This window comes from Hakea prostrata, chromosome 5 (genome assembly GCF_041222555.1).
Source record: "Hakea prostrata isolate BN-2017 chromosome 5, UWA_Hpros_2, whole genome shotgun sequence".
NCBI classification, from domain to species: Eukaryota; Viridiplantae; Streptophyta; class Magnoliopsida; order Proteales; family Proteaceae; genus Hakea; species Hakea prostrata.
The window spans coordinates 4581525-4595311 of NC_142604.1; the positions used below are offsets into that span (position 1 = coordinate 4581525).

At 35.7% G+C, this 13787-nt stretch overlaps 3 protein-coding genes across 3 annotated transcripts; 2 read left to right on the forward strand and 1 right to left on the reverse strand.

Annotated features, from left to right (window-relative positions):
- The first annotated feature begins 282 nt into the window (after positions 1-282).
- LOC149014543 (flavonoid 3',5'-methyltransferase-like) lies at positions 283-3365 on the forward strand. The gene is made up of 5 exons (XM_089155470.1): positions 283-430; positions 570-655; positions 787-931; positions 1165-1296; positions 2669-3365. The coding sequence occupies exons 1-5, from the start codon at positions 383-385 to the stop codon at positions 2954-2956; spliced, it is 699 nt and encodes a 232-aa protein (XP_089011596.1). The 5' UTR covers positions 283-382; the 3' UTR covers positions 2957-3365.
- Positions 3366-7235: 3870 nt separating this feature from the next.
- Positions 7236-9606, forward strand: LOC149014544 (putative caffeoyl-CoA O-methyltransferase At1g67980). Its single transcript, XM_089155529.1, has 5 exons — positions 7236-7371; positions 7486-7571; positions 7711-7855; positions 8085-8216; positions 8980-9606. Exons 1-5 carry the CDS (start codon positions 7315-7317, stop codon positions 9265-9267), a joined length of 708 nt encoding a protein of 235 aa, XP_089011655.1. The 5' UTR covers positions 7236-7314; the 3' UTR covers positions 9268-9606.
- A 2479-nt stretch (positions 9607-12085) lies between these two features.
- On the reverse strand, positions 12086-12523 carry LOC149014545 (auxin-induced protein 6B-like). The gene has a single exon (XM_089155275.1). The coding sequence runs from the start codon at positions 12521-12523 to the stop codon at positions 12086-12088; it is 438 nt and encodes a 145-aa protein (XP_089011401.1).
- Positions 12524-13787: the final 1264 nt, after the last annotated feature.

Here is a 13787-nt window from a genome sequence, read left to right on the forward strand (position 1 = left end):
TTGTTTTAAACTGTCATGAGTCAATGAATCTCTGACCACTAATGTGGGTCAGGTTAGTGGTCAGGGAGGTATTTATATAGTGATAAATGAGAGATGATACATCATATGAGATTAAATATATAATATCATAACATAAGGTTAAACGTGGGCCACTATTATATGCATGAATATATTTTCGAGAACACAAATTATTATTCAATAGGGAGAATCATACAAAATTTCAGTGTCATACATGGCTATACAAGCAAATAGTAGTAAAATGTGTATATAAACCCAGGTGGATTCGTGGAAATCTACAAGGTTCAGTCTTTCTTCTTCTTAGACAAAGAGATACAGTATCTGTTGCAGGAGGATTTCTTCGAAGCTTCAAGCATGGGTAGTGATGAAGCCTTTCAACAAGTGCCTGCTTCAAAGTGAAGAACTTGTAGATGTCTGTAATCTCTATCTCCCATTCTTCATGATAAGCACAACAAGGATTTCTTTTCATTTTGGCTTCCTTTGATATTTCTTCACCCTTTTTTTTTTGTGGTCATAGTGTTTGCTTCATTCCTCTGTCCATTCTTTTGCAGTACATACTAGAATCAAGCGTTTACCCAAGAGAGAATCAGCTGCTGAAGAACATAAGGAAATCCACTATTGATAAGTTTGCCTACAAGTAAGTTCCATTGAGTCCTTTTAACTTGAGAGAAACAGTGAAAAATGGCAAAGATTTCCATTATTTGAGATTGAGCAACCATTGGCTATGATCTTTTAACTCTCTTATTAATGCCTGTATGGGGTATATAGGAGTGAGATGTTAGTCCCAGCAGATCAAGGGCTGTTCTTGTCTATGCTTTTGAAGGTTATGAAGCCTAAGAAGACGATCGAGATTGGAGTTTTCACTGGTTATTCTCTTCTAACTACTGCCCTTGCATTGGATGATGATGCCAAGGTATGTAAACTAGGGTTATACTTATACCTGGTATGCGCGCAGAAGTGATTCTTGGTTTCAGAACACTCCTTGTTCTTCTCTATTTTGTTACCATAAGTTCTAGACCCAGAATCTTTTCTGAAAATGCAAATCAATGAAGTGTTCAACTACTCAAATAAAGCAACTATCATCTACTAACAAGGAAGTCAAAGTTTCCATTATGTGTTTATGAATGATCTTATAAATCTTGGCAGATAACAGCAGTAGACCCAAGTAGAGAAGCCTATGATGTTGGATTGCCATTCATTAAGAAGGCTGGCGTGGAGCACAAGATCAACTTCATTGAATCACTGGCAATGCCCGTTTTAGATGAGTTGTTGGCTAATGTAAGTCATTAATGTTCTTTTACTCTTCTCCTCACTATTCATGCCTCAATACAATTAGAGGGTCGGATGGAGTGATGAACAGTTTGCCTCTTAATCTCTCTTCGTTGCTTTGGTTTTTATCTTATTATTTTTTTTTTTGGTACTGGTGCTTTTTTAATACTAGAAATGTAATACCGTCCACAAGGGTCGGACCCAAGAGACCTCTCCACTGAGAAGTATTGGTTTTTACCACTAAACCAACCTTGCATTGGCAACGTTGCTTTAGTTTTTGATATGTTGAAGATATGACTTACACATTTGGATTTCTCAGTTGGTGTTAACCTAGCCGATGTTAGTTACTTAAAAATGCTTCAAAAGCTCTAAAGTTGATGGAATAGGTTCACAGCGGAGCTACATTGGAGCTAAGGGGCTAAACCCCCTCCCCCAACACAAATTTTGTTTTTTCCTTATTTAATATTTTAAAATTTCCCTATAATTCTCTTTCCATGAGTGAAATATCAATAGTGTCCCCCCTCCACAATTTTTTTGAAAATTTGCCCATTCTCTTCTTGAAATTTTGAAATCCATGTATGAAATATTAGTACTTGGGATCCCAATTGGAGAAAATTTCTAACGATAAAAATAATTGGTAGAATATTTAATGTGTTCTTTGTGAAGTATCGGTATTTGGTCTCTCCGATGTTAAATCTTGCTTTGCCCCCTAAATAGGTTAAATCAAGCCTTTTGACCTATTCAATACTAGACTGGCCCAATCTAGCATCGATACACTAAATTAAGTTTCGTTAAACACATAACAACCTAACCCAACCCATACACTAAAATAATCTTTTTTCGACTGGGTTCATGTTGATAATCTCAAGCCCAAAAGCGAGTTGGGCTTGGGCCAACCTTCCAAGCTGCCCTACCCACCATGTTTCCACCCTTCTCCTTTTCTGAGCTTCATCAATTGGGCTTGTAGCATGTCTATGTCAGCTTTTATGGCGTGTCACCTCTTTTGGCGTTTGTGATGGAGGATATGTTTGTTATATTCTTAGTGCTTAATTGTTGTTATAGTTATTACAACCATTATTCTAAGAGCTTGGGCTGGACCTATTCCTTAGCCAAGATGACATTGTCTATTGCATGTATGACATTTGGTCAGTTTCCATTCCTTGGTTTGAATTGAACTTTGGGTTTTCATGCATTTATCTTTTGTATTTCCTTTTTTCTTCTGATGTGTCTGTATTTCTTTTCAAGTTCATGAATAAAGTTTTTTTCTTTGACAAAAATAGAAAAAAATGGTTCCATTTATTTTCAAGTGCAATGAGGTAGAAAAAGGCAAAAGTTTTTCTTGTTTAATAAGATTTTGAAACTTTTCTAATTTGGTTTTCAGGGTGAAGAACAGTTCGATTTCGCATTTGTTGATGCAGACAAGGTCAATTACATCCACTACCATGAGAAACTGATCAAACTGGTGAAGATTGGTGGTGTTATTGCTTATGACAATACATTATGGTTTGGATCAGTTGCTTATGAAGAACAAAGGGGAATGCCTGAGCGTTTGTTTGTTCAGAAGCCAGCCATTTTGGAGTTGAACAGCTTTTTAGCCTCTGATTCCCGCATAGAACTCTCTGTAGTTTCTATTGGTGATGGCATGACCTTGTGCAGGCGCATAGTTTGAAAAGCTTAAATTAATTGTGGGCGAGAAATACATTTGAAAAATAAGTTTGTTTTTGAAGCTATTGGTTGTAATCCTTTTGTTTAGATGGTGGAGCTAGAGAGACAAATTTGAAAAATAAGCAAGTTTTTGAAGCTGTAAGAGTTTTTCTGTTTTCATAAGTGAAAGGAGCTTTTCCTGATCACTATCAAGAAAGAAATGTTTCTGATCCCCAGAGTTTTTCTGTTTTCATAAGTGAAAGGAGCTTTTCCTGATCACTATCAAGAAAGAAATGTTTCTGATCCCAGAGTTTTGTTTAAAGCTAGGGGTTGTATAATAATGTTTTAGTTTCTACCAAAAAAAAAGTATAATAATGTTTTAGTTCTTGTAGCTAAATCATGCATAGGGTGACATTGGAATAAAAAATGTTTTTGAAACAAAAAAGAACGAATGAAACAAGAAACTTTGAGTTTTTAGGTTTTCAAACAAGGAGGTTTTGTTTTGATGTCAAGATGGCAAGAATGTTCTTTTGCCTTTTCAAGAGAAGTGTTTTTTTTTCTCCGGATCAGACTCTGTGGGGCCTATGTGGGACCCATAGTTGATCCCACCCTTGAATTATTTCACCATATTTTGACGTGGGCCCCACGCAATGTGTGGTGAAGAAACATCAGCCGACTGGGAGGTGATCTAGACTCCCCTTTTTTGTTTTGATATGTTAGACATCTCCCACCCTTTCAACTAAAAAAAGGAAGATGGTAGTGTTGTAATTTTAGTAGTTTTATTTGAAAATTCAAAACTTTATTTCATTAGAGGTTGACTCTTTTCATAATAAATACCTAAATGGCTAATATGTGTTTTTAGAAGGTAAGTTTGACTGGTTAACAAATAAACCTTACGGGAAAAGATGTGTTTCTTGGAGACAACCTTTAATGGTGTCTTTTACGTACTATCCTATATAAAGGTGGGAGGGATTATTTATTAGATATTTTTTTGAAAGGTTAACAAACAAGCCTTACATTGTTGTTGTTTTTCTTTTCAGAATGTAGCTTTCGGATCCCTTAATCCATCGGTTTATGAAGTGCACCATCTATAAAGGAGGCCGGGTTGATTGATCGATCTTGGTGTGAAAACGCACTAGTAACTCGTGTGCAGTATTTGGGACATTTGAATACCTTAACTTTGCCTTGACGGATAGAGGATCCGAACTCTTTCTTTCTTGATGCATATGGACGGTACTATGATTCGAGTAATTTGACCAAACCCAATTGAGTGTCATCTCTAAGTGAAGCATGCAAATATGACATAATGGAGTCCAAATCCTCTCCACCCAGGTAGGCCATCATTCCATCCTCCCACACTCATGTATGGCTTGTGTTTGTGAAATTTAAAAGTAACCGCAAGCGCACGGTATCGTGTAGTTAACGGGTTGATCTCAGGGAGATATGCCACTTAGAATTCAACTTCTTAATAGTAATGTGAGAGTGGAATGATTCAATTTTTGTTAATCTAATTAACTAAACTAAACGATCCTAATCCATACATCTAATGCAATCGATTTGAAACAAAAAATAAAGTAAACACAATCAATGCATAAATAAAAGACAGGAGAAAAATGTGAACAATAAAAATATAAGGAAAAGGGAAGTGATCCGAGTGTCAACTCTGGATCGAGGGAATGAGTATAATAATAATGACTTTAACCGTGGACCCTTTGCCGTAGCTTACAGTCCACCGATCGGAGGAACGGATATTAAAGAAAAAAAAAAAGTGCGAAAGTAAATAACAAAGCAATAAACAAAACAATAAAAGGAAAAGGAAGCCTTAACCAAAGAGAGGCATGACTATAGACATCTCTGATCAAGGATCCAGGGGGAAGGGAGAACAATAAATAAATGTTGAAAGTAAATAAAGAAAGTAAATTGCAGAAAGTAAATGAAAACTTTAACCAAAGAGAGGCACGACTGTAGGCATCTCTGATCAAAGATCCAAGAGAAAGGAAAACAATAAATAAATGCTGAAAGTAAATCCTAAATTAAGAATATGGAAGGGTAGATAGAAGCAGGAATGGAGGGAGGAGAGAAGATTAATAAAGAAGGTTACTTACTTGCGAATTGAACAAACGATTCGAATCTCAATCAACCCTAACAACCAGATCTAGATCTAGAATGATCTAAATCTGCAATTGCTAGACCCAGAGAAAAACGAATCTAAAAACTTGAACTTGAATTGCATTACATAAAAAAAATTAAACCTAAACATTCAATCTAGAAATTTAAATCTCACAAATGCAAGCAAAGAAAACTAGAAAAATCCTAAATAAACTGAAGAGAGAAGAAAAAAATGCTTCTACTTAGCTCTAGAACACGTTCTCCTTTGATGGAGTATGCTCTCCTTTTATAGAGTTTACATGAGATATGAGGCATGACTAAATTTGAATAAAACTCAGGGTTCCTATCTGACTCAGCCAATTAGGATTTTGACGTACTAATCGCGCCAACTTAGAGAGATCAGATATATAATTCCACCGTTGGATTTTAGGGTTAAGAAATCGTGAAGCTCTCCTCCAAAAATCAGCTCGATCAGACATCGGATGACCATTTGATGAAAGGTTTGATCGAAACTGGACAGAGACATTCAAAAACGGGATTTTTGCCTCTTCCTTCTCTAAATATAATTCTTTTTCCTCTTTTTCTTTCTTTAATTAAATCCCAAATAGGAAATAAAATATTGAAGTATGCAATGACTTTTTTCTCCATTTGGACTCTCTCAATAATATCTCTATAGATTTGATTGATAATTTATAATCTCAGCCGTAGATCAAATTTGCCTTATTTATCTCTTCAATATTTCGGAGTTGGCCCATAATCACATCTTTGGCCCATCATGTTCCAGGTCAGGCCCATCTTCGCATTTGAACGGACATCTTGACTTGTAAAATTGCATGATTTAAGCCCAAAACTCCAAATATTTGCTTAAATCTTGAAAAGTCCTAAAATCTGCAAAAACAACATAAAACCCAAGGTAACTCCACACTAAGTGAGCAAAATGCATGCTTTATGCCCTAAGATTTCACACATAAATGTGCTCATCAGCCTGCAAGGGTACATGAGTAGACCTTGTGTCAAGCCTTGTGTGAGTGTGGGAGAATGGAAAAACTGCCTACTTGGATGGAAAGGATCTCCACTCTGATAATGCTGTTGGTGGAACATTATCAGCCATGCAAGCAAAATTAAATTTTCTTTTGAGAACATAATCTTTTGCTTCATTAGGCATTTAATTATCTTTAATCATTTTGAAGATGGAGTGGAACGTATGCATATGCACCCAGATAATCTTCAGAGAGACTCACCAACTCTTTTCAATAATAGGTAAAATCTAATCGTATCACATCTGACACTTACCACCTTAGAGGAATTTGTTGACCATAGTATATAAATCTCACTTTAAAGAGAATTTGTTGCCTTAAAATTGTTTTAAACTGTTAGATCTCACTTGGGTTACATGACATACATATTGACTGTGCATGGGTCAGGCCGTTTCTGATTGGTATGTGAACCTAACTTGCTAATTCAGTCTGACATAAAAGAATATATATATATATATTGATTATAAGTTGGAGTCTTCTTCTAAATGAAGCTTTCATATGAATCTTTTATTAAAAAGTCAATGTAATTGTAAGTTAATTAATTATTTTCCCACCAAACAATCTCTAAAATGGGACCATTGGATCTTTTGCCCTTTTTTCTGTTGTAGTGTAATTAGAGTAAACCTTAAATTATATACTACAAGAAAAGAAGGCAATCCTACATTTGGGTTTAAGTTTTTGCATTAAGCCTGGCTTCATCACAATCTTTACTCAGATAGAATTCATACCTGAAAACTAGTCATTAAAGAGATGAAATTTGATGTGAAACTATTGCTTAAAATTTCCAAGATGAAACCTAACAATTTCATCAAAACTGGACATTTTACCTGATGATGCATGTAAATTTAAACATAACTAAATTAAGAAATATGATCCTCTACCAACCCCATTTGATTGTAAGAAAGCTCAATTAAGTTCAAAGACGTGATGGGATGGAACATTTGCACTTAAAATATTCGTTTTGCAGCTGCTTCAAACAATTAAGACAAAGACAATCTTTAAAACATCAAATTAAACTCTACCGCTATCGTATGCATGAAGGTTTATGAGAAAATATTTTATTATTCAATGAGGAGAATAATACAAAATTTTAGTGTGATACATGACTATACAAACAAACAATAAAATGTGTATATAAGCCCTAGTGAATTGGTGGAAATCTACAAGGGTTTCTCTTCTCCTCCTTGACAAAGAGATACAGTATCTGTTACAGGAGAATTTCTTCCAAGTTTCAAGCATGGGTAGCGATGAAGCTTTCAACAAGTGCCTGCTTCAAAGTGAAAAACTCTCAGAGGTCTGTAATCCCTATCACCCATTCTTCATGATAACCATAACAGGGATTTCTTTTTCATTTTGGCTTCCTTTGATGTTTCTTCTTCTTCTTCTTTCTCCGTTCATTATTTTGCAGTACATACTAGAATCAAGCGCTTACCCAAGAGAGAATCAGCTGCTGAAGAACTTAAGGCAAGCAACTATTGATAAGTGTGACTACAAGTAAGTTCCATTGAGTCCTTTTAACTTGAGAGAAACAGTGAAAGATGGCAAAAGATTTCCATTATTAATTTGAGGTTGAGAAACCATTGGCTATAGTGATCTTTTAACTCTCTTATTAATGCATGTATGGGGTATATAGGAGTGAGATGTTAGTCCCAGCAGATCAAGGGCTGTTCATGTCTATGCTTTTGAAGATTATGAAGCCTAAGAACACGATCGAGATTGGAGTTTTCACTGGTTATTCTCTTCTAACCACTGCCCTTGCATTGGATGATGATGCCAAGGTATGTAAACTAGGGTTGTACCTGGTATGCGCGCAGAAGTGATTCTTGGTTTCAGAACACTCCTTGTTCTTCTCCATTTTGTTACCATAAGTTCTAGACCCAAAATCTTTTCTGAGAATGCAATTCAATGAAGTGTTCAACTACTCAAATAAAGCAACCATCATCTACTAACAAGGAAGAATTAAAGTTTCCATTATGTGTTTATGAATGATCTTGTATATCTTGGCAGATAACAGCAATAGACCCAAGTAGAGAATTCTATGATGTTGGATTGCCATTCATTAAGAAGGCTGGCGTGGAGCACAAGATCAACTTCATTGAATCACTGGCAATGCCCGTTTTAGATGAGTTGTTGGCTAATGTAAGTCATTAATGTTCTTTTACTCTTCTCACCTGCTTTTACTTTCTTATTCCAGGCATTATCTGTACCTTCTTAAAACCCTAGTTTATTGGGTTTGACCAAATGATTTGTGACCAAGTTCATACTTTTTTTGTTTGAATTTACTATCATAGAATAAGATTAAATCTTCCTTGGATGTGCCATTGTAACTGTCACCCTCATTACTCATGCTTCAATGCAATCAGAGGGTCAGATGTAGTGATGAACAGATTCCCTCTTAATCTCTCTTTATTGATTTTTAGTTTTTGATAGTTAAAGATAGAAAATTTTACATCAGGTCCTTTCAGTAAGGCCTAAAATCGAGTTGGGATCCTTTAATTCATAAAATTATGAAATCAACACCATCAAATAGGCATTTATCATTTATGCCAGACATGAAATTACCATATAGCCTTGTCTAAAATTGAAGGCTATGTTATCCTATTTTCTAAAATCAGAAAACCATAGTGGTGCCAGGCCCAAAAGAAAGATGACCAAGTCCAGCCCAGCCCAGCCCAACCTAATCATAACTGGGTTCAGTGGATAATCTCAAGCCCAAAAGCAGGTTGGACTTGGGCCAACCTTCCAAAGCTGCCCTACCCACCATATATATTTCCACCCCTCTCCTTTTCTGAGCTTCATCAATTGGTTCCATTTATTTTCAAGTGCAATTAATGAGGTAGAAAGAAACAGGAAGTTTTTCTTGTTTAGTAAGATTTTGAAATTTTTCTAATTTGGTTTTCAGGGTGAAGAACAGTTCGATTTTGCATTTGTTGATGCAGACAAGGTCAATTACATCCACTACCATGAGAAACTGATCAAACTGGTGAAGATTGGTGGTGTTATTGCTTATGACAATACACTATGGTATGGATCAGTTGCTCATGAAGAACAAAGAGGAATGCCTGAGCGTTTGTTTGTTCAGAAGCCAGCCATTTTGGAGTTGAACAGCTTCTTAGCCTCTGATTCCCGCATAGAACTCTCTGTAGTTTCTATTGGTGATGGCTTGACCTTGTGCAGGCGCATCGTTTGAAAATATTAAATGGTGATTGAGAAATAAATTTGAAAAATAAGTTTGTTTTTTAAGCTATATATATTGGTTGTAATCTTTTCATTTAGATGGTGGAGAGAGACAGATATGAAAAATAAGTATGCTTTTGAAGCTATATTGGTTGTAATCTTTTCATTTGGGTTTTTATTAATGTAAGATCTGTCACTTTCTCTTGTAAGAGAAGTTTTCATTTGGATTTTTATTGTAAGATCTGTCATTTTTTCTCTTGTAAGAGAAGTGTTCAGTTTTCTTAAGTGAAAAAAGTTTCTAGTTTCTAGTCACCAGGAAGAAAAAGAGTTTCTATTTTTCCCTTGCTGTGCCCAAACCAGGCACAAACCTATGAGTGGTATAGTAACATTTGTATTCCGTTGAAACATTTTTCTTGTTTCTATGCATTTTCACTATTTCTCATTGTTTCTAGGTGCTAAAGTCATGTATGATTACAAAGAAAACATTTATAAAACAAAGAAGAATGAACAAAAAAGGAAAACTTTGAATTCCTGGGGTTTCAAAATAAGAAAGTTATGTTTAAATGTTTGAAAGAAAACAATAACTCTCTGCCTTTTCAGGAGATTTTGTTTTTGGGAAAATATTCATTTTGAAAGTGGAAAAATAGGAATATACACGCCAAAAACCCTTAGTCGACATGCTGCATCAATTTCTATCTCATGAACAATTCCTATTGGCCATGTTTGTATTGGGGGGATTATTACTCATCGCGCACAATAGATTTTGCTAAAATATCCGCAACCACATTTGTTTCTCTATGAAAATGCACAGTGGTTTGTTTTGAAAGTGGAAAAACTAGGAATGCACACGCAAACACGCCAAAAACCTTAGTCGACATGCTGCATCAATTTCTATCTTATGAACAATCCTTATTGGCCATGTTTGTATTGGAGTCGATTATTACTCATTCGCAACAGATTTTACTAAAATATCCGCAGCCACATTTGTTTCTCTATGATAATGCGTAGTGGTTCGTTTTGAAGGTGGAAAAAACACGAATACACACGCCAAAAAACTTTAGTCGACATGTTACATCAATTTCTATCTCATGAACAATTCCTATTGGCCGTGTTTGTACTGGAGTCAGTTATTACTCATTCACAACAAATTTTACTAAAATATCCGCAACTACATTTGTTTCTCTATGATAACGCATAGTGATTTGTTTTGAAAGTGGAAAAAATAGGAATACACACGCCAAAAACCTTGGTCGACATGTTGCATCAATTTCTATCTTATGAACAATTCTTATTGGCCATGTTTGTATTGGGGTCGATTATTACTCATCGCACACAACAGATTTTGCTAAAATATCTGCAACCACATTTGTTTCTCTATGATAACGCATAGTAGTTCGTTCTGAAAGTGGAAAAAACAGGAATACACACGCCAAAAACCTTGGTCGACATGCTGCATCAATTTCTATCTTATGAACAATCCCTATTGGCCATGTTTGTATTGGAATCGATTATTACTCATTCGCAGCGCAGTTGCTAAAATATCCACAACCACATTTGTTTCTCTATAGTAATGCATAATCTTCCACCCTACCACATCAAGATATGGTTGTAATGCCTATTACCATTGCAACACAAATTTCAAAGATTTGTTTTTTAACATCATCAAGTAAACTATCACCACTGAATCTGTCTCCACCCAAATTTTCCTTAATTATTGTTTTGAGCACTAGTCTTTTTGGTCAATACTTGTTCTTAATTCCTAGTGTTATGTACCATCATCCATAGCCAACAAGCAGGAGTCATCTTACTTTTCCCCAACCACCACCACCACCCACTTTAACTATAATGCACTTTCATTTCATATATATGTCTGATTTGACCATAAAACCAGCACCTTTATTAAGATTCCATGTGGACCGCGATCCATCATGGCCCATGGGCCCATATCCTAGCCCATCACCCTTTACATTTCAGAATCCGGTTTCAACGATGCCAAATCTGGAATCGCTTTCAAAATTGAAAAAATTTATCCAGTCCATTTCTGACAGACACAAACACATTCATAAGTTACATCACATAATTATGATTAAATTAAAATAATATATATTTTTTAATCTCTTGTAAATCTGACATTAAGATATGATGTAAAAAGAAAATGATGATCCATGAAGAATAGACTAAATAGAATTCTCTGAAATGGGTTTTAACTGTTCATGAAAACCTTGCTTTCTGAGACAGTGATAGCGATTCATGCTAATTGTGGTTCCTTCTCTCGTCTCTCACTCACTGAATCTCAGTTCTTCAACCTTGTAGCTGGAATTTGTAAAAGATCAAGTTTATACACACAGAAATAGAGATAATGTTTGCGATTTCGTTACAAATTGGATCAATTAATCCATATAATAAATCACATAAATGTACAAAATAGAAAGAAAGAACAAGGGAAGATCAATGACAAACAGAGCTCCCTCCCTGCATTTCCCTTTCTCTTTCCCTCTTCTTCACTTGTTATTCTAGTTCCTCCAGTTTTCGAACTCGGGATGACTCGGCCAACTTCTTTCTTTGCCATCTCCACTAAATTCTCCGAGGGGAAACAAACTCACCCATTACAAAAACCCAACAGAAAAACTAGATGAAATCACAGAATTAGTACTTTTTCCCAACTGGGATGAGCTTCTCATTCCTCCTCAAACCCACCTGAAAGCGATTCCCAGGCCAAAATCCAAATAATCAAGACATTCTCTTCGCCGAGTCCGAATAAAGAACCGGAGGCCTCTTCTTCCGAGTCACAGGCTCACCTGAAAACTACGAATCGCTGTTCTACTTCATGATTAGGATTTCAGAAGAGGTCTCGATTCAGTCCAGAAATCGACATTACTTCTGATACCCACATGACAACTCATCTGGAAATCCTCCAGATTGAGAAAACGGGACGATTTACCGGCAGAATCAGAACGGGAGAGGAATCGGAGAATTTCTTCAAAGAGATTTTCATCGCATGGAATAACCAGAGGGCCATGGTTGCTGAAACCATACTCTTCTTCCGCCTGCACAAGCAGTTTCTTGAAAACAGGGTGGTTCAGGTAGGTGGTTCTCACAACGAACCTCCTGCAACTGGAACCCACACAAACTGCAACATGTCCGGCAGGTACGTCGGAAGGAATTGTAAGATCCGCCGATTTCTGAGCAGCCGACGCCGCCTTCTGACGCCACCGCCGGAGCATCTGCCTTAGTCTCACAATGTGCCGGATTCTGCAACATTTCGTCATTTTTCCTTCAAAACGAAGAGAGAAAGACTGAGAGGAGATGAGTAAGTAGTAGTGATGAGAGCAGAAGAAGTGAAAATGGGGGAGTTTGGAAGAAAGGAGAAGGTGGGTTTTATAGAGGGTTGAAGACGTTATCGTAGTTGGTGCAAAAGTTATGGGAAGATGAGAAAAAGAAAATAAAAATTTTAATTGTAATAAAGAGTTGCAGAGGATAAAACGTTAAAGAAGAAATAGCCATTTTTAAAAGCTTGGAAACAAGGACGACAACGAACGATTTCGGTGCAGTCCGTGCAAGAGTAGTGCGCATGAAACCAACCACATGTGAAGTTGGAAAAATTAATTTTAAAAATTATAAAAAGAAAAACTGTTTTTTATAATTTGTTTAGTCTTCTCAATTCCCATTCTTTCTCTCTTTGGTTACACCTTTTTCCTGTTAAGAAAGGTAGACAGGTAGTTAGAGTTTGATACGGAAATTTTTTATTTATTTAATTTTGTTATTTTTATAAATTTTAATTTAAAAAAAATAAGAGAGAGAGAGAGAAAAAAGATGGTTGATTCCTTCCCCAACCCATGTGCAAGGGTACCCCATCTCTTTTTCTTTCTTTCTTTTATAAATTTTCAGACTAACTGCCAAATGAGCATAATGTAAATTACTCATCTTGCTTTTTTTTACTGTTTTACTGAATTTAAATTTTGTATGTGTCATGTAAAGTTTTATGTTATACTCATACTTTTTCATCATACAATAGAAAAGAGACCCACTAAAGGTCCCACCTTGATACTGAGGGTGTCAATCTTGACAGCACCAACTTTGAATATTGAAAACAAGAACTATACCGTATCGAATTTACATGATACGTTACTATTTCAATATTAAATTGATGTGGAAAAAACGGTTTAAACAACATATTCTAATGCGGTACGACGAACCCATACCATTTTTGTTATTAGTTCATTAAGATCCTAATGAAATTGTGATCAAACAATCGATAGAATCTGATATTAACAGAGACAAAACAAGTAAATCTAAGAAGAGAAGTGAAGGACGAAATGAAAGATTGAAACAAAGAATTAGGAATAGGGAAAAGGTAGCATGTTGTAGTTGTAGAATTACATTTATATTCCTTAATTTGGTACGGTACCAATTCGGTACAGTTTTGATACATACGGACGTATATGAGTACCTAAAACCGGTACCATACTTTGGTTAAACGGTTTTGATATGCAATTGACATCCATACTTGATACATTATGTATATACTTATAG